The 20,268-nt window shown below is 45.3% G+C and overlaps 1 protein-coding gene across 5 annotated transcripts in view; it reads left to right on the top strand.

Annotated features, from left to right (window-relative positions):
• Positions 1–500: 500 nt before the first annotated feature.
• Tsc1 (TSC complex subunit 1) overlaps positions 501–20,268 on the top strand; it is a 49,283-nt gene continuing 29,515 nt past the window's right edge. For 2 of the 5 annotated variants that reach the window (XM_021185724.3, XM_029472112.2), the window contains exons 1-3: positions 543–617; positions 11,116–11,178; positions 17,016–17,201. In XM_021185724.3, coding sequence (XP_021041383.1) covers positions 17,096–17,201 — 106 coding nt within the window. In that variant the 5' untranslated portion in view covers positions 543–617; positions 11,116–11,178; positions 17,016–17,095. Of the gene's footprint in view, positions 618–901; positions 942–11,115; positions 11,179–17,015; positions 17,202–20,268 lie in introns of those variants that run through there. The other 3 variants (XM_029472119.2, XM_029472124.2, XM_029472128.2) reach the window with 3 other exon arrangements.

The raw sequence follows: 20,268 nt of genomic DNA, 5'->3' as shown, positions 1-20,268 counted from the left end.
CTGTAATTGACAGGCTGGCCATCCAAGCGGATCCCAGAGGCTCCTTTGGAAATAGGAACGCCTACAGGGAGACCCCCAAGGTGGCAGATCTGCCAAAGGCAGAGGGACCTGGCTCGAATGGGCCAGCGCTCTCCACTGAGCCTAGCCCTGCCAGCTTGTTTTTGACTATGCTTGTTCCGAGCGCGCGCCTCCTGTCACCATCACGTGGCCGCCCCTCCCCACCCCACCCCTCGGCCGGTCTCGTGGCTCCTCCCTCTGCGCCGGGACTTCTTTCGGCCTCCTTCAGAGTCACAAGATCTCTCAGTGGGCCCCCACCTTCGCGATCCTTCCGCCGTCCCCGCCTCCACATTAAAATCTCTTTCGATTTTATTTATCTCGGCCAGCTTGTATCGTCATAAGTGGTATATCCTGTCATGTCTGGAGAGGCTGAGACTCTGGCCATCTGGCATCAGGCTCGGAGCGTAGGAGAGACCCGAATAGGGACTCTTTTTCATAGCGGAGGCCTCCGCCGCTCGGAGACGCTTCACGCCAGGGGGAGGTGCTGCGCGTCCAAGATGGCGGCGCCCTGTAGGCTGGAGGGACTGTGAGGTAAACAGCTGAGGGGGAGGAGACGGTGGGTGAGTACGGGGGTGTTTCCCCTTCTTTTCCTTGTGGGCTTTTCGGGGCATCTCTGGCAGCGTGACCTCACGCTGTGGGGCGCTGCGGAGCGCGTTAGCCGAGCCGGGGGTCCGGGGAAGGGGGTTCGGGGAGCTTCTTCCTCGCCCTCATCGCGCGCTGGCTCCGGCAGGGCTCGGCTTGGGCTGCTGGGGCCCCGGGGAGCTGAGGCGGGCCTGCTCCGTCCGATGGCATGGCTGGCTGCAGCTCCGGGCCCGAGGTGGCCCCGCTAACCCGCCCCCCTCGCTTGCTGCGGTGACAGGCTCCCGCGGGGGTGCGCCGCGCAGGTCAGAGACCCCGGGCCGGGCACGGGGACCCGGGGGTGGGGTCGCGGCGCGAGCCTCGACTGCAGCCGCCCGGGCTGGGGGTGGAGAATGAATGAAGGCCGCCGGTGGGCACTGGAGGCTGCCCGGCGCCCGCTGTCTCGGGGAGAGTGCACGGCCGAGTGCTTGGCTCCGGGTGTACTTGTGGGTGTTTAATTGATGCTGGAAGACAGTTACCTCCAAGTCGGCAGAGGTGCTCGTTAGCGACAGCTACCTGCCCAGCCACTGCTGTACGCTCATTCATTCATTTGAGGACCTGGAGGGCCCACTGCCTGCGGTCCCACACACATTTTTTTAGAAATCAAACACTTTCTTTGTGTTGTGGGTTAAAAGAGTTTGGCTTCTTGCGTGTTGGATTTGGAATGAGAGACGTGGGGATGGCGGAGAGTGTGGTCGGCCAGTAATCACAACTATCGTGTTTTTTTTTTTGTTTTGTTTTGTTTTTGGGGGGGTAGGGGGTGCCTGTGTGACCGTGCACTATAGAAAGTGCTTAGTAGCCATCCTGTCTTTGGTTTTGGACAAAGGAGAAGCAGTCTGCAGCCTTTCTAAATGAAGAAACTGAGGCCTGGAGAGATTGGAATAATTTGCCCAAGGTCACACCCCCCTACTCTGAGACAGCACTGGAATTGAAGTCCGACTGGTTCCATTTGTCTGTTATTTGATTAAAGGTGGCCTATTATTAAGTGAGTGTAGTTAATCATTTGGCCAAGGTAGGGATGTGTGTGTGTGTGTGGGTGGGTGTGTGATGAGAGATTTTGAACAGGGTGCATTTGGTTCGTATGTCTTATGCTTTTGTTTCTTACAACACGGTGTATTTGGTAATCCAAATTTGTTTACAAAGTATTTTGTATTTTTCCATAAAGCCGGTGGTATTCACTGAAAAAAAAAAAAAGGCTGAAATCCTTACTTTAAAAGATGAATATGGAATTAGCACTTCACTTTACGTATTGTAAGCTGTAAAAGTACTAAAATAGACTAATGCTCTTCTGAGATATTTTGATTTATAACTTTAGGATCAAGTTGGAGTCATCTGCATGCAAACAGGCTGGGGAGGTGCAGTGGTAAATTCCAGGAAGCTTCACAGAGCCTAATCTTCTGGGAGCCTTTGATTTACTGAGCAACCCACCTGTGATTTTTAAGTTGAACATCGCTGAATAAACCTGGGATATGCAAATAGGAAAACTGATTTAGAGTTTTGTAAGGAAATGCCCCTTTAACAGTCATACATCAGGCAAACGAGGCTGTTCAGACTTTTGTAACCACCTGGTGTAAATGTAAGGGGTATTTATAGAGCATGTGAACAGAAAATACCTTCTTCCTAAAGTTAATATCTTCTCTAAAACCACCCTTACATCATGGGGCTAGAAGGGCAGATGATGTGAGCTTTCTTAGCTTCATGCATCTCTTGGTGTCATGAACACTTGGTATGTCCCTAAATTCCTAGGTAGAAGGAAGCGGGCTGGCAGTTTCTTGCATGTTTTCAATAAGCTGGTGTGTCTGCAGGCTTGTGTCTCAGCGCCATGCTTCCTCATTGGCTTACGAGCAGACCTCCCTGGTCCTGCCGATGCTGTGGTATGATGCTTTCTGGGCAGACTTGTGAGAGAAAACTGAACAGTATGACCAGGGCAGAGCCAACACAAACCTGAATATGTAATGGTTACAGGAGAACAGAATTGCCAGAAGCAAAGAATCCCAAACGAATTTACCTGACCCTCTGTGTGCCTAATATCTGTCCCCATAGTAGGTATACCTGTGTACTCTGTCCTTGAGGATAGATACTCTGTGCATGGGTTCTTTTGTTTTTGTTTTTTTATGGAAGAAGTCTTCTTATGTGTACCAAAAAGATACTTGTTCATGGACTTAAAGTAACATTTTGGCTATTTGCTTCTTTCAATTTTTTTTAAAAGATTTATTTATTATTATACATAGGTACACTGTAACTGACTTCAGACACACCAGAGGAGGGAATCTGATCTCATTATGGGTGGTTGTGAGCTACCATGTGGTTGCTGGGATTTGAACTCAGGACCTGTGGAAGAACAGTCAGTGAGTGCTCTCACCCGCTGAGCCATCTCACCAGCCCACTTCTTTGAATTTATAATTTATTGCAGAGGCCTTTCTTAAGTTATCTTCTAGCCTATTTGTGAAGTTGTGGTGAATTTGAACTTTGCACACACCTGGGTTAATCTGTTCTGTCTTCAAAATTTTCGAGGCTGCAGGTATTATTATTATGTTAGTTCCAGTGCTGTACTGAGTGATATTCACTTCTGGAACTGCCTGGGATCTTTAATGCCAGGTTTCTGTGATTCCAGCTCGTCCTGAGCTTTAGTAAATACTCCCGACTAATGTGAACTGGTGTTGACTCTATGTTAATAGTTCTATAATGACAAAGAAAATGAGTGACTCCAGGGCTGGATGGGACATTGAGGTTGGTTACCTTTAAACAATGCTTCCCTGAATGCTGTGTTATAAATCTTCCCTTAAAGACAAGTCTTAGCCGGGCGTGGTGGCGCACGCCTTTAATCCCAGCACTCGGGAGGCAGAGGCAGGCTGATTTCTGAGTTCGAGGCCAGCCTGGTCTACAAAATGAGCTCCAGGACAGCCAGAGCTATAAAGAGAAACCCTGTCTCGAAAAAAAAAAAAAAAAAAAAGACAAGTCTTATTGGCTACAGGCATGAAAGAAAAGTATATGAATTAGTTGAGCATTTTGTTGTTGTTTTGAACGTGTATGTTTAGAAAATGTTAGATCATCAGTTGATAACTATGTAATGGAGTTTTGTGTGTATACTCAATATTTTTTGGTGTGCATACTCATTTAAATTTCACTGAGATTTCCCATAAAGTAATTTGATCTTAATTTTCTTTTTATTTCTTCAGTCTGTAGTTGCTAAAAAAAAAACCTACTAATTTAATGTCAATTTTAATTAGAAAGAATAAAAAGATACACATTTTTACATACATATTTACATACATAAAAGTGACTTTAGGACTTTGTTAATTTCTTCTAGTCCCTCCTTTTTGGGGGGCCATGGTATACAGGAAATAGATATGTTTTATAGCTACATGAGTTGAGATTGACATTTAATGAATAAAGTGTCTTACATGCACAGCATTATTCCCAAACAAGGCATGGTAGCTACTGATCTGAATCTAACAGGTCATGATGTAAATAATTAGGGCTGTAGGGTCATGATGGTTGATCTTATCTTATGCTGGTGATGCCATAGGGCAGAGCAGGGTGGTGATGGAGGACCGATGCAGTGGTTTTCTGCCTGTGGGAGGTTAAACTTATGCTACATTGTGTCCTCACAGAGAATAGTAGCAAATTTGTAAGTGTATAGTTTTAAGGTACAGATTGGTTTTATTAGTGTTTCAAATACCTGCTAGTAAATGGCTGTGCTGCTAAACTTTACTCTGTAATCTGCAATACCTTTTGTTTAGTGGTAACATTGTTATAAAAGTTTGTTACGTGCCAAGCACAGCGAAGTGCTTTTATGTCTGATCCCCTTTATTCTTCCAATAACCTTGAGGAGGCTAGGAAAGGCTTCTGAAACTTGCTGAGCTAGATGAACTTTGATGAACTTTGATTGACTTCAAACCCCAGGTCTTAATGTTGTGTTGAGATAAACTGCCCAATTTGTTAACCTCCTAAATTAACCCATGGGTCAGTAGGGTTTTTATTTTATTTTACTTTTGTTTGTTTAGGCCAGTTCTGAATTACTGGGTAGGCTAGGCTTTCCTTGAGTTTCTAATCCTTCTGTCTCTACCTCCTGATTTTTTGAGATTACTGTTATGCATAGTCATGTTTGGCTAGGTAGTGGTTTTAAAGCTTTTTTTTTGTGCCTTTAATCCCAGCACTTGGGAGGCAGAGGCAGGCGGATTCTGAGTTCAAGGCCAGCCTGGTCTACAAAGTGAGTTCCAGGACAGCCACGGAGTGCTGTTCAGTGCTATACGGAGAAACCCTGTCTCGAAAAACCAAAAAAAAAAAAAAACAAACAAACCTTTTTTTGTGGTGGGAGCAAATCTATTCTTCTTTTAAGGTCTGAAAAAAATCTGTGAACCAATATCTGCATTTGGTACCCAGTCACCCCAAAATGAATATATATAATGGGATTTTGGAACCAGTGTTAGAAATGTTATGAACCTTGCTTAGAGCCCAACTAGTCATTCTAGATTGCTTCCTGCAACACAGAGACTAGAGAGGTAGCTAAGTGGTTAAGAGGACCTGGGTTCAATTCCTGGCATCCACACATATAAGGGTTCCCAACCATCTGTAACTCTAGTTCCAGCAGATCTGACACAGTCTTCTGGCCTCTGCAGGTGCCATGCACAATTGTGGTACACAGACATATATTCAGGCAAAACACATATTAAAAGGCAAAAACAAAACAAAACAACAAAATCCCCCAGCAAACCCTATACACTTGGGCTTTTTCAACAACTTTTTTTTTTTTTAAAACTGGTAGGAAGGAAAGGCCTACTTTTTAAATTTTCTGATGTATTTATTTTATTGCAATACTGGGAGTTGAATGAAGGGACTTGGTACGTGGCAGGTAAGCACTCTTATCAACTGGGCTGCATTACTAGCCCCACCATTTACTTATTGTGTGCATGTCTGCGTGCATGTGTGAACACATACACATGTAGAGGTCAGAGTATAACCTCAGGTGTCATCTCAGGGACACCATCTCAGAGACAGGGTCTATCACTGGCCTGGAACTGCCCGTTAAGCTAGACATGCTAACCATTGACCTTAGGGTGCCTCCCTCTACCCCTAGAACTGGTCTCTATGTGTGCCACTGCACCTAGCTTTATGTGGGTCCTGGGGTCAAACTTAGATACACCTGCCTTCCAGGCAGATTCTTCTCCAGGTTCTCAGTTACTTTTTATTTGACTAAGGGTATTTATACTAGAAAGCATTTAATTTGGGGCTCATGGTTCCAGAGAAGTCGGGTATATGAATACCATGGAGGGGAGCATGGCAGCATGCAGGCAAGCTTACATCTGTCTGATCCACAAGCACAAGAGAGGGAGAGAGGAGAGGCAAGGGAGAGAGACTATGAATGAGAAAGAACATGATAAGAGGGGCTGTTAACTGGCAATGGTGTGGACTTTTGAAACCTCAAACCCTCCCTCAGTGACAACTCTCCTCCAAGACCAGATCTCCTACTGCTTTTTCCAAACTGTTCTAGTACTGGGAACCAAGCCTGCTGCTGCTGGTGTGTGTTGGGGGGGAATGGAGGAGGAGGCCGACTCTTTTTCACACTATCTAAACTGTGTTGGATTCCCTATGCTTCACTAGGAATTCAGCCTTAGGTACTGTACTAGCTAGTTTTGTGTCAACTTGACACAGGCTGGAGTTATCACAGAGAATGGAGCTTCAGTTGAGGAAATGCCTCCACGAGATCCAGCTGTAAGGCATTTTCTCAATTAGTAATCAAGAGGGGAAAGGCCCCTTGTGGGTGGGACCATCTCTGGGCTGGTAGTCTTGGTTCTATAAGAGAGCAGGCTGAGCAAGCCAGGGAAGCAAGCCAGTAAAGAACATCCCTCCGTGGCCTCTGCATCAGCTCCTGCTTCCTCACCTGCTTGAGTTCCAGTCCTGGCTTCCTTTGGTGATGAACAGCAGTATGGAAGTGTAAGCTGAATAAACTCTTTCCTCCCCAACTTGCTTCTTGGTCATGATGTTTGTGCAGGAACAGAAACTCTGACTAAGACAGGTGCCATACTTTAAAAGTAATGGTTCTGGGGATGGTGGTGCCCATCTTTAGTCCCAGCACTCAGGAGGCAGAGAGGGAGGAAGATCTCTGTGAGCTCTGGGCCTACATAGAGTGTTCCAGACCAGCCAGGGCTATGCAGTGAGAACTCGTCTCAAACAAACAAACATTTATAGACACTTAGGCTCGTTGGGCTTGGCATTCAGTCTGTGCTGGCACCTGGTGGGCCCCATTACATTTTCCCAAGATATTTTCTTATAGGTTTTCCCCCTTATTGTCGCTTGTCATCATCACTTTCTTCTCCCAGGGATTTTCTCACCGTATCCCATCACCACCAAGATTTAGCTCAGTATTATTTTTTAAATCTGTGTGTATATTTGCATCAAATGTGTCCAGTTGCCTAAGGAGGCTGGAAGATGGCTTCAGACCTTGAATTGGAATTACAGATGGTTGTGAGCTGCCATATGGGTGCTGGGAACTGAACCTGGGTCCTCTTAAGAATAGCCAGTACACTTAACTGCTGAGACATCTCTCTAGAAGCCCCCCACCCTCATCCCTGGTTCTTGACCTTTAGTGGTGTTGGAATCACCTCAAAGGTTCATTGCCTAAGGTTCATACTCAGATCCAGGTCAAGGCTCAGGAACTTGTCTGCCTTTCTGTAGTTCCTTGTTTCCCTCTCTTTTAAGAACAAGCATTTCATCAGTTCCTGGGCACTGCTGGTGGTGTGGGGACTACATTTGGAGAAGCACACTGCTCTGTGCTGTCAAGCCCTGTGCCTTTCTACCCTAGGCTTTTCTTTTTTGTTTTTGTTGTTTGAGACAGGTTCTCACTCTATCCCACTGTAAAGTTTCACCCATCTGCACTCAGTAGTCTAGGCTAGCCTTGAGATTTTCATAATCTTGCCTCAGCTTCCTAGTGCTGCAGTTATATGCATGGCCTTTTATACTCAGCTGCCCTGGACTGTTTCTGTTTAGGGAAGCTCTATGTGTTGACTACTTGAAATATGCATGTGGTATCTCTTACTTATTTTGTTTTATTGTTTTTGAGACTGTTTTGCTCTGCTTCCTAGAATGGCCTGGGATTTGCTACAGTCTGACTGACTCTGCCTGATCACAGGTGTGCATCACCATGCCTAGCCTGCATGCAGTTTTTTGATACATAATTTTGTTCATGCTAATAGTCACATTAAACTATTATCTGACAGAAAAATATGCCTTGTGGAAGCTAGCTGTGGCCCTGTGAGCCTATGACTAGAGGACTTGTCACCTTTTGAGTTGAATGAGCTTTGTGACCTGTCCATTATCCACTGAAACTCACGGGACAGAAATTATAAGCAGGCAGCCTGGCATGTTGGAGCTGTTTTGTGCTGGCTTCTGTGACCTCAAGAGATTCTACAGTTGCTAAGACTGTAAATCACACCCTTATCAGCAGCTCTTTTACCTTTTTTTTCCTTTTGCGGGGAGAGAGAGAGAGAGAGAGAGAGAGAGAGAGAGAAAGAAAGAAAGAAACAGAAACTAAGTGTCTGATCTGTTTGGGTGCATTAGTGCTGAGAGCATTTGGTCCAATTGATAGGATATTACTCTTAAGTCACCTTTTCGTTCCTGAGCTAGACCATATACAGCCGTGTAACATTTTTGCTCTGTCTCAAGTATACTTGATGATGCAGGAGTCTGTCTGAATTGCCTATAGGTTTTTATAGATAAACCCAAGATCAGTGAAGACAGGTTGCATTTAGAGATACCCTTACGGATACTGGAAGTTGCTTCTGTATATTATAGACCAGTGGTTACAAAACTCCCTGAGGTGATGACATACAATTAATCTACTTTATCTGAGCCACTGTCCTAACAAACGTAGTAAAAAGATTTAAGCAGGTACTAATGATAGCCATTGCTCTGGAGTTCATGTGTAATCCCAGACACATAAACAATGTGTCTAAAGACTGAAATTAATTAAGATAAATTGAAGCTAGGCGTGGTGGCGCATGCTTTTAATCCCAGCACTCAGGAGGCAGAGGCAGGCAGATTTCTGAGTTCGAGGCCAGCCTGGTCTACAAAGTGAGTTCCAGGACAGCCAGGGCTACACAGAGAAACCCTGTCTCGAAAAACCAAAAAAAAAAAAAAAAAAAAAGATAAATTGAGAAAACCAACCAGTGTACTTTTCTCACCATGCTGACACACAAAGCCCTTGTCTAACTCATGCCTACCTTTTATTTTTACCCCAAAAGACCTCTTATAGAAATGAAGTTACAGTCAGCACGACTTTTACGTCCAATATCGAGGAAGGAAGACTCCAAAGACCTGAGGGCATTCTCCTCTCCTCTTTTAAAGGAGTAGGAGGTGATGTTGCTCTGTGGGTTCCATCCACACAATTCACTCCCACAGAGTCTCATGTTTGCATCTCCCTTTACTGGCGTGAATATCATGCCCAGTAGAACTCCCCTCCCATGTCAAGATGGAAGTATAAATGAATAAGTGAGCCCTTAAAGATAGAATACTGGTAGGTAGGCTCTAGTGTACCACAGAAAACTGATGCCAGTTCAGTCTCATTACTTTACTGTTAAGCGTAATGATAAAGAAATGATGTCTTAATGTTAAGACTTGCCCCACTTGGGTTCCCGTAGTAGTAAAGTCGTCTAGGAAAGTGGCCTTAACTGGGCAGGCTGCAGGATCTCACCTTTCTGTATCCTAATGTTCTCCTCACCTTAAGCATTCTTTTCAGGTAGAAGATCCAAGTGGGATTACCTTATTAGAGGAAGGCAGTGTGACCTACTGACTGATGATTTTAGGGCTCTGAAGATGAGGGGCTCCCACACTAGCTCTGCTTTGATACTTAGTGGAATGGAAGCAGCTAGGTAGTATTTCTTACTTGCAGGGTCTGGCCAGACCTTTTGTAGGGCCAGTGGCCAGCAGCACTGACCACAGACTTTCAGTGGCCGCTGAGACAGTTGGCATGGCTCCCTGAATGTGTGCCATGTGGTACTGTGATTGCCCTGTCACTAGGGCAGAGACTGTGTTGGAGAGGTGTTCAATCCTGTTGTTTGACTTTGACCAGCACTGTGCTTGGTCCTCCAGAGCTTGTCCTCTGCCCCATGGAAGTCTATGTCCATGGTGTGAGCCAGGACTGGCAGTCAGAGGTGGTGGTGGTATCCTAGGGAACAGACAGAATGGATATATTTGCCTTGTGTGTCCTAGGTACCAAGATAGTCGTCCTGGGTGTCGCAAACATGTGACCCTGTCCTCATGGAGTTTATAGTCTTCCCATCAAAGAATCCCTAAACTTGGTCCTAAGGACCCATATATTTTGAAAAATGATTTAAGTTATGTATTTATTTGTTTATGTATGTATGTATGTATGTGGGTGCACACATCACTGTTCATGTATAGAAGTCAGAGGACAATGGGAAGGAGTTGGCTCTCTTCTACCAACCATGTAGGTCTTTAGGAATCAAAGTGCCTGTACCCTCTGAGCCATCTCACTAGTTCTGAAGGGCTCATGGTTTAGAACCAGACTAGACTATATTCATATACATACTTTTTTGACATGGATAATGAATAGCACCGACAGAAGTAGAATAGAGGGGAAGGAAAGTAGATGCCGCCGTTGAAATATTTTATTCCTGTCTGATAGGATTAGACTTAGTCTGTGCTGTTGGAAGGCAGAATCAGGCTTTGTACATTTACCAGCCCCTGGGGCCAAGTGCGGAGTAGGCTGCAGTTGCTCCCCAGTGTGTCCAGCAGTTCCTCATACTTATTGAGGTTGTAGGAAGGAGCAGTGCAGGTGCTGGTGGATCAGGAACCTGGCCCTGACAGGCATGGCAGTGAGAGGGTAGAGAAGGCCTAGGAAGAATAGTTAGCTGAGGAGGGGTCAAGGTGGAATTTTTTAGGTATGTGGCTGGATATGCCTGGTGCTCAAATGGGGGATCTGATGCCTTCTTGACTGAGGAATTTAAATGCCCTGAAGGCAACATAGCAGGGCCAAGAGGGAGTGCAGCCTGTGAAAGGATAACGATGCAGACCCACTAAGTGCTCTGCTGACTCATCACTGTACTACTCTTGTGAGGTCCTCACTGGAGCTCAGCACCCTGTGTGGGTGTTGAGGTTGAGGACATTTTCACTTCATGGAAAGCAACCCTAGGCAAGACATTACTGACTTAGTGAACAGCCCAAGGCTATAGAGCTAGTAAGAGGAGGACTCTACTCTAGAGCCACTGTGCCCTCTTGCTGAGAGTGCACAGGAGGGGAGGTTCTAGAGCTGCTCTCGAGAGCAGTAGAGGAGGTCAGTGCACTGGGAAGCAGGTGACCGCCTGCGAGGATGGTGGGCAGGGTTGTAAGGACCAGTCTAAACTCCCCTCTGATCAGCTCTCAGGCTTTTCTTCACTTTAAGGTTACTATAAATACATATGTATGTGTTTTTCCCTTCAGTGACCATGAAAGATACCAGGCTGACGGCACTGGAAACTGATGTACCATCTGTCCCCAGAACAGGTAAGGTAGGCACTAGTCTAGTGGCTGGGGAGGATACAAGGGAATGTCTTGCCTTGTCCGTGGCACCCAGTGTGCAGGTGCTTCTTTGTTTTGGAGGCTTAAGTGTCTATGGTCTTAACTCCCTGCCAACACAAGAGCATCTATGGCTTGAGGTATCACCAGTGACCTCCTAAATGCTGTTTGATGCCAGGCTCTGATTGTCTAATACATAGTTTTTCATAACCACACATGGTGTATTTCCATTTTACAGGAGAAAAATTGGACTCAAAGATGAAAATCAGTTGTGTGAATAGCAAATTCTAGTTTTAGCCACTAATGGAAGCCTAAAGCAAGTCATTTAACTAGTTTTTAACCCTGCCTGGGCTCCAGGAGTTTACTTTGACGTCTGTAAACAAACTTAATACCATCTCTAGGCTGTAACCTGCTGTGCAGCTTAGGCCCTTGACCTTGTCATTTGTAGACTCTACAGGTGATTCTGATTTGCATCATGGATTGAGACTTCCTGAGTTAGCTCTTTAGCATCTTAATATGTTTGTATCTGTTCGTGGTCTTTTTTTCTCTTTTCCCCTTTGAGACAGGGTTTCTCTTTGTAGCCCTGGCTGTCCTAGAACTCACTTTGTAGACCAGGCAGGCTTCAAACTCAGAAATTCACCTGCTTCTGCCTGCCAAGTGCTAGGATTAAAGGCGTGCGCTACCACTGCCTGTCTGTTCATGGTCTTAAGTCAGCTTTTTTGAATAAATTATTTCTTCTGTTGGTTTTTAAGAACTATGGTTTCTCGAAGTTGAGGCTCTGACAGGTGTGCAGATATGAGTTTAGTCTCAGTGATCTACCTGCCCTGGAGCACCAATCTTTAGTTTGTTAGCAAAGGTGCTATTCTAGTTGTTGTGATAAATCCCTGACAGAATCAGCTGGAGGAAGCGGAAAGGTTGGTCGCAGTTTGAAGCAGGGAAGTTAAATGGTGGTAGGAACTTGAGGCAGCTGGTCACATTGCATCTACAAGTAAGAAACGAGGAGGTCAATGCTAGTGCTCAGCTCATTTGCTCATGTTTATCCAGTCTGGGGCCTCAGCCTTCAGAGTGGCACCACTCACACTCAGTACATTTTCAGGGTTCTGTTAAACTTACAGCAGCATCCTCATGTTGCTGTCCAGAAGTGTGTTTCCATGGTGATTCTCAATCTCATCAAGTTGACAATGAAGTTTAGCCATTGCAGGTATCAGTTGTCTTGCTTCCGTGCTGTTGTGCAGGAATCTGGGAAGATGGGCTGGCACTTGTCTACCGTTTTCATACTTACACAGTAGTATGACTCATTCCATGGTCAGTGGTAGCTGCTAAGTCCACCACCGCCTCACTGTTAACCGAGGATCAGAAAGTATAGTCAGACTTCGTCACAAGGACTTTGGTAGATGGCACTACACACTGAGAGTGGATGTGTCATTCTCTCAAGAATGAGAACTCCTGAGGGAGACTCTTGGTTTTCAGTTCAATCATGTTCTTCATCCTGCCCCTTCTCACCTCACCATGTAGTCCAGACTGACCTCCATCCTCCTGTCTCAGCCAACAGAGTCTGGGATTAGTGTTTGCCACCACACTGGGCTGCAATGCACTCTGTTTTAGCTAGGGTTCACATCGCTGTGAAGAGACACCACGACCAAGGCAACTCTTACAAGGACAACATTGAATTGGGGCTGGCTTACAGTTTCAGTGGTTCAGTCCATTATCATCCAGGCGGGAGGCATGGCAGTGTTCAGGCAGACATGATGATGGAGGAGCCAAGAGTTCTGCATATTGATCCAAAGGCAGCCAGGTGGAGGTTGAGCATAGAGACCTCAAAGCCTATCTCACAGTAACACACTTCCTCTAACAAGGCCACACGTCCTAATAGTGTAACTTCCCATGGATCAAGCGTATTGAAACTACCATAACTCCTTTTAGAACTTCACTGAATATGAACTCAGAGGGGTAAGCATTTTTCATTACGACAATTTCATTATTATAGCAGTCAGAGTTAAACAATGTAAGATTTTTGTGTAGCTGAGGTGCTTTTTGAACACAGAGTGCCAGTTTATCTTGTGATCACTGTCTGTTGTGCTTGTGGTGCCCCTTGAGCAGGCGCACTGGATCCTGTCATCAAGCCACATTCAGGGAAGTTCCTAGTAGGTGGTTGGTTGTCCAGGGACTCACAGCTTGGGAGGTCTCAGCCAGCCTGCAGTTTCACTCCCTAGCAGCTAGGGGTTGCTGGCCACCCTCAGTTCTTACTCCAGCAGCTTTTTGTTAGGCTCAAAACTTAAGTGTGTTTTATAGAGTCCAGTGTGGTGCATGCCTTTAATCCCAGCACTTGAGGGGCAGAGGTAGGCGGATTCCTGAGTTCGAGGCCAGCCTGGTCTACAGAGTGAGTTCCAGGACAGCCAGGGCTAAAAGACTATGAATTAAATGCAGTTTTTACAGGTTATTTTGTTTGTAATAATAAGGTTCAAAAATAATTGTGTGACATTTCTGTGGATATGCAAGGCTGGGGACAGCTCTGCAATTGTAGATGCTTGTCACGCAGCCCGAGGGCTGAAGTTGATCCCTGGGATCCTCATTGTAGAATAGAAGAACCAGGCTCTTCAAAGTGGCCTCTGACCTCCACTCCTGAGTGTGGGCCTGCGAGACACACACACATACACACACACACAGAAGCTAATATGGTCATTAGGATAGAATATGGCTTTTATATGTTATTTAAATTTTTACAAGTGGTTGGCTCCAAGAACATACACTGTTATTTGTAAAGTTATCTAAATAAACTACCCATTTAATATTTGTATTATTAATTAGTATATCAAGTGATTTAAATGTTCTTGATTAGGATTGGTGATGGAGTTCAGTGGTAGAGTGTTAGCCTATGATGTTCAAGGCCCTGGGCTAGATCTCCAGAACTGTTTTGAAACATAACAAGACAAAACAAAACACATATTAACTCACTTTTTTATTTTCATAATTATACATTTCGTACTCAAATTGACAGGATTTTGACCTACAAACTTAAGTTTCATCATGAATGATTTATTGAAGTGAATGTGCAGGTATGAACTGTTAAATCGTCTAATTACACCTCTTGTCCATACCTGTAGTGTCCTGTAGCCAGATGTGATGTGAACCACTCAGGTAGTTGAAAGTTGAGCTGTAGCCTTTCAAACTTTGGCCTGTCATAAGTATGGAGACTGAAAGTCAGCTTTGCCAGATCCTGCTTTTCTTGCTGATGGGACTGGAATGTTCTGTGTGGTCAGAATTGACCAGTAGCTGTAGAGGGTCAACTTGGTTAAGGGTTTCTCCTGATTAGAAAGTTTCTCTTATTTCAAGTGGTGCCAACAACCTCTGCTCCTTTAAATCAAGTGGTCAGAAGGGGCTGCTCAGACATGGTCCCTGAGCAGAGAACTGAAGAGACACAGCCACAGGGTGTGGAGAGCGGGTCTAGGAGTAGAGAGAGAAGACAAGTTTTGTAGGCATGGCTAGCATGCAGAGAGATACTCAGTCGCTTAGTGGGAGGAGGCAGAGGTGAGGGTGCAGTACCTGGCTGCAAGACATGGGTGGTGTAGGACTCTGATTCTCCAGGGGAAGCCTGCTGATGTTAAGTGGGAGCCATCCTGATGCGCCTATTTTCAAGTTCCTTCACACTTCGGACGGAGTAAGGGAGGCTGCTGCGCTTTTGTTTCCAAGAGGAAGATGGTGGGGGCTGTGCTTGGGTGTGCGGCAAAGGGGATACAAAATGAAAAGGTTTGCAGAGAGACACATATGGGGTTGCCAGGGTTGGGGATCAGGGATGTCATCTAGAGTGTGTGCCTCTTTTAGAGATCCCTAAGACAAAGCAGAAGAGCAGGTTTGAGAGTCAGGAATAAGCACTGAAGGTCAGGAGTCCTTTACACGAGCAGGGCCATCTGTGTGCTAGTGTGGCACTCATTCACCGAGATAATGACTAAAAGGAAATGCTGCCTGGCCCTGTAGGATGCAGAAGTGGTTCAAAGTCTCCAGAATGTACTTTTCTGTAGTATGTCATTTCCATAGCTGCATGAGGACGTGTCTCACGTGTCCACTGTGTCTGTGGTGCAGGCTTTCTGCAGGCTGAGTGAGGTGTGTCTAACAGGTGTCTTCCGCTTTGCACAGGCAATGAGTACTGCAGGCTTCTTTGATGGAGCACATAGAGGTTCTCCTCACACCTATCCTGCCTATCTTAGTGCCTTAGGCTTGTATTTCATTTCCTAAGTCTAAGTTAATGTTTCTGTATGGGAGCTGATCTCAGAGACTGTGAGTCAGCTTTCATGAGGGCTTTCTGTAGTGTCAAAAGGGCTTGAACTGTACTTACTGATCTCACACAGAACCCAAGGTTTATAGTCTTTGAGATTAAAAGTTAGACTTTTAAAAAAGTATATTTTAGAACCACAGAGAAAAAATTGTTGCTAAAAATATTCTAATGTTCTTTAGAATAAAATTTCATCTTTGCTTTCTGTAAGACTTTTAGGAAGAGAAGGTGCCACAAACCATTGTTCACCAAAATGTCATTTACAATTTGAAAACAGGCTAAGAGCCTGTTGTCTTTACACTGCCTCGGTGGTGGAGTGGACACCATCTTGGTTTGCTGCTGCATTCTGTACTTCCTCTTTTGCTGCTGCCTACACAGAATACAGAATCCTGCTAACCTTACAGGATAAGTAAAACCGAACTTGGGACAGGATATTTGAAATTTGTGCATTACATTCTTCATTATTAGCTGGAAGAGTCTGTTGTGACTTTCTGGCAGTAAGTGCAGGTATTAACCAGGTAAATGTGTTCTTCTGAAGGTGTCCTAAAGGTGGTGGCTCAAAGCTGTCTCTGAACCTGTTGTGGTGGAGCCCAGCTAGTCAGTGAGGAGTACAGCAACCTTTGCTAAGTGCTCTGCTCCACACCGCATCCTGTCACTGAGCAGAAATGGCTACGGTGATAGTATCTTTATTTATGAGCTTAATTTAATTTTAAAGAAGATAAAATATTTCTATTTTAATTTTAAGCTTTTTAAAAAAGATTCATTTATATGTAAATGTGTGTGTCTGAGTGTATATCTGTTGACCAATTCCGTGCAGTTGGCTCCAGAGTCTTGAAGAGGGCTTTGTGATCAAGAATAAAATATTTATTGGGTTTCCCTCTCTATAAGGTAGACGTGTGTGCCCATCATGCGATAGCAGTGTCAGAAGCATATGTAGGGGTGGTTGTTGAAAGCACATAGTACTTCCCAGACACGTGGCCTTTTAAAGTGAAGCTTTGAAGCCTGTCACAGATGTGCTTAGTAACGCTTTGGGAATGAGCTGCTTTCTCTATGTAGATGTAAAGGTAAGGCTGTAGTTGCTCCATCTCCTAGCACTGAGTTTGGCAGGTGTGTCTTAGTAGTCCTACTGTGCAACCACTTGCCTATTACCAGCAGGTTTTGTGTATGCAGTTGATGTGTGCAATAGATTTTAGTGTATGTTAAACCTGACACAATCCCTCGCTCACTCCACTGTTGGACTGGTGCCCCGACCAGCTCTTCTCACTTGAGCCATTGATAGCGTCATGAGAGAGGAGCACGGGCAGCTTGATGTGTGGAGCTTGATGTGTGGCGGCAGCTCTTCTCCTTAGTGGGGCAGGATTGAAGCAGTGCTAGCCAGCAGCCAGGTGGACCCCAAAGCAGAGAGAACGAGAGAACGACTCCCCTGTCTGTCAGCAGCACAGTTCTGCCCAGCATAGGCTCTGATGAATAGGGTTCTCTGGCTTTCCTGCATGTTTTTAGTTTTTGTGGTGTCACATAAGTCATTTATCACACTGTCCATATTCCCATTTTGCAGTCTTGTAGTGGCCCTAATGAAGAGCTGTGCAAACCTTTAGCACACGTCCTGGAGCCCACACAGCAGAGTTGAGTGAGAGAATGGCCCAGTTAGCCAACATTGGGGAGCTGCTCTCCATGCTGGACTCTTCCACACTGGGTGTTCGAGATGACGTGACAACCATCTTCAAGGAGTCCCTCAATTCTGGTGAGTAGAGAATTGTTCTCTCTTGACCTGGAGCTGTGTGAGTTGGGGCCTGAAGGCAAATGCTAGTTTTCATCTTTCTTTCTCTCTCTTTTGAGACCTTGTTTCATTATGCATTCCAAATTAGCCTGGAACTTGTAAAACCCTCCTGCCTCAGCCTTCCAAATGCTGGGACTTCAGGTGGGTCCTTTATGCCAATCTTAAACTGCTAGGCCAGTGTTTTATTGCTGTGAACAGACACCATGACCAAGGCAAGTCTTATAAATGACAACATTAATTTGGGGCTGGCTTACAGGTTCAGAGGTTCAGGCCATTATCCTCAAGGCAGGAACATGGCAGCATCCAGTCAGGCATGGTGCTGGGTGAGCTGAGAGTTCTACATTTTCATTTGAAGACAGCTAGCAGAATACTGGCTTCTAGGTAGCTAAAATGAGGGTATGATAGCCCACACCCACAGTGACACACCTACTTCAACAGGGTCACACCTCCTAATAGTGCCACTCCCTGGGCTGAGCTGAGCATATACAGACCATAACATTCCACTGGCCTGGCCCCCATAGGCTTTTTCAAACATGAGTCTGTGGGGGCCATACCTAAACACAGCATAATGCAAAATACATTTAGTCCAACTTCCAAAGCCCCCATAGTCTATAGCAGTCTCAACAATGTTACAAGTCCAAAGTTCAAAGTCTCTTCTGAGATTCATCCAATCACTTAACTGTAATTCCCAAAGCAAGACAGGAAACCGGCTGGGCAAACTCCAAACTCAGCATCCCCATGGCTAATGTCAAAGCAGTCTTCAGATCTTCTCTTCTCTTCTCTTCTCTTCTCTTCTCTTCTCTTCTCTTCTCTTCTCTTCTCTTCTCTTCCTTTTGGTTTTGGTTTTGGTTTTGGTTTTTTTCAAGACAGGGTTTCTCTGTATAGCACCCCTTGGCTGTCCTGGAACTCATTCTGTAGATCAGGCTGGCCTCGAGTTCAGAAATCCACCTGCCTCTGCCTCCCAAGTGCTGGTATTAAAGGTGTGGGCCACTACGCCCGGCTCCAACTCCTTTTTCATCTTTGTTGACTGCAACAGACTTTCTCCTGAGTTGGTTCCATTCCCTGTTAGCAGCTTTTCTCAGCAGATAACCCATGGCTTTGGCATCTCAAATATCTTGGGGTCTCCAAGGCAACTTCAGTGTTACAGCTTCTTGTTTCAATGTCTGGGATACACACATGATCTGGGATCCTTCAAAGTGCTGGTGTCACTTCTCCAGCTCTGCCCTCTGTCACACTGTAAGCTCAGGTTGATCCACTTCACTGCTGCTACTGTTCTTGATGATCATCCCATAGTACTGGCATCTCCAATACACTGGAGTCTTCCGCTGCAACTAGACATCACCAATAGCCTCTCATAGTCTCTCTTCATGGTGCCAAGCCTCAAATCCTTTGCATGACCTCTTCAGTCCTGAGCCATCAACTACAACTGAGGCTGCACCTTCCCCAGTGGCCTCCCATGATCTCTCACGACAAGCCTCAGCTGTTCTTCATGAACCCTTCATGCTTTATAAACCAGTACCACCTGGGTGACTCTTACACATTACCAAGTCCAGCCGCAGCACGAGGTACAACCTTGTCTATCTCTAGAACACAACTTCTTTGTGCTCTTAGAAAACAGTTCCCAGAAGATTTCACCTCAGTGATGCTGGTCTCTTCTTAATCACTGCTAATTTCTTAGCTCCAGCTAACCAACATTAATTGTCCCAGTAGTCCTTTCTATTCTGGACTCTAGTCAGAGCCACATGGCTGAAGCTACCAAGTTCTGCTGCTTGCTAGGGCTGGAACATGGGCCCTTTGTTTTGTTACATCATCACCAGCTTTCTGTTTTCCAACTCCTTCACTGCCTAAGCTTGACTGACCTGGATCTTGCTCTATAGACTGACTTTGAACTCTTTGAGATCTTCATGCCTGTCTCCTAAGCACTGGGATTAAAGGTGTGGTCTAACTAAACCTTGATTTATGTGTTTCTTCACCTAGAAGTGCTCTAGGCTTGAGCTCAGAGATCTGTTTGTCTTTGCCTCTTGGGATTTAAGGCTTGTACCATTCCTGGACCTAAATTTAGCTGGGTAAGATCTTACTCCAAGGTCACTACTCCCTTATTTCAATTTAATATCCTTGAACACAGGGTTCAGCTCCATTTCACTTCCTGGTGCCCCTTTAATACTCAAACCATATACTTTATATTTCCCCTTTCTCAGCTTGCTATGCTTGTTTAAAATGTTCTTCATGAGGCTTAACCAGAGAACGAAGTCTATGATGGCATTTCTGAGACTTCCTTTGTCAATGCAATTAATCTGAGTCTCTTCATCTTAGCCTCAGGCAGATTCTTTGGACAATGACAAAAAGCAGCCACATTCTTCACCAAACTACCACAAGAACAGTCTCTAGGCCACACACTGAAATTCTCCACTGGAACATCTTGGGCCAGGTCCGCGCAATTCAAATCACTCTCAGTAACAAAGTCTTCCATATTCCTACTAGGATGGCCCATTCCCCATTTAAAGCATTCCACGGCTTTGCAAATCCAAAGTCCTAAAATTCACATTCTTCCAAATAAAAGCATGGTCATGCAATAACCCAGTCCCTGGTGCCAACTTCTGTCTTCGGTAGAGTTTTACTGCTATGAACAGACACCATGACCAAGACAACTCTTAACTCTTTTTTTTTTTTTTTTTTTTGGTTTTTAGAGACAGGGTTTACTGCCTCCCAAGTGCTGAGACTAAAGGCGTGCGCCACTACCGCCTGGCTTGATTTGTTTTTCAAGACAGGATTTCTCTGTGTATCCCTGGTTGTCTGGAACAGGCTAGTCTAGAACTCAGGAGATCCGATCGCCTGCCTGAGTGCTGGGAGTAAAGGCGTGTAGCACCATGGCCTGGCTTTGTGCCCAGCTTTTCCTGTGCTCTGGGCATTTGATTGCAGGTCCTCATGCTTGTGCAGCAAGCACTCTACCCCCGAGCCATCTAACTATGGTAACATTTCCTCTGCTTTTGTGGCTCTTTAGGCTAGTAAGCTTGGAATTATCCGGTTAGTC

Source organism: Mus caroli, unplaced genomic scaffold (assembly GCF_978045245.1).
Source record: "Mus caroli unplaced genomic scaffold, Mus_caroli_1 scaffold_2, whole genome shotgun sequence".
NCBI classification, from domain to species: domain Eukaryota; kingdom Metazoa; phylum Chordata; class Mammalia; order Rodentia; family Muridae; genus Mus; species Mus caroli.
The sequence above is the reverse complement of the archived record's forward strand: the minus strand, read 5'-3'. Positions and strand labels throughout refer to the sequence as shown.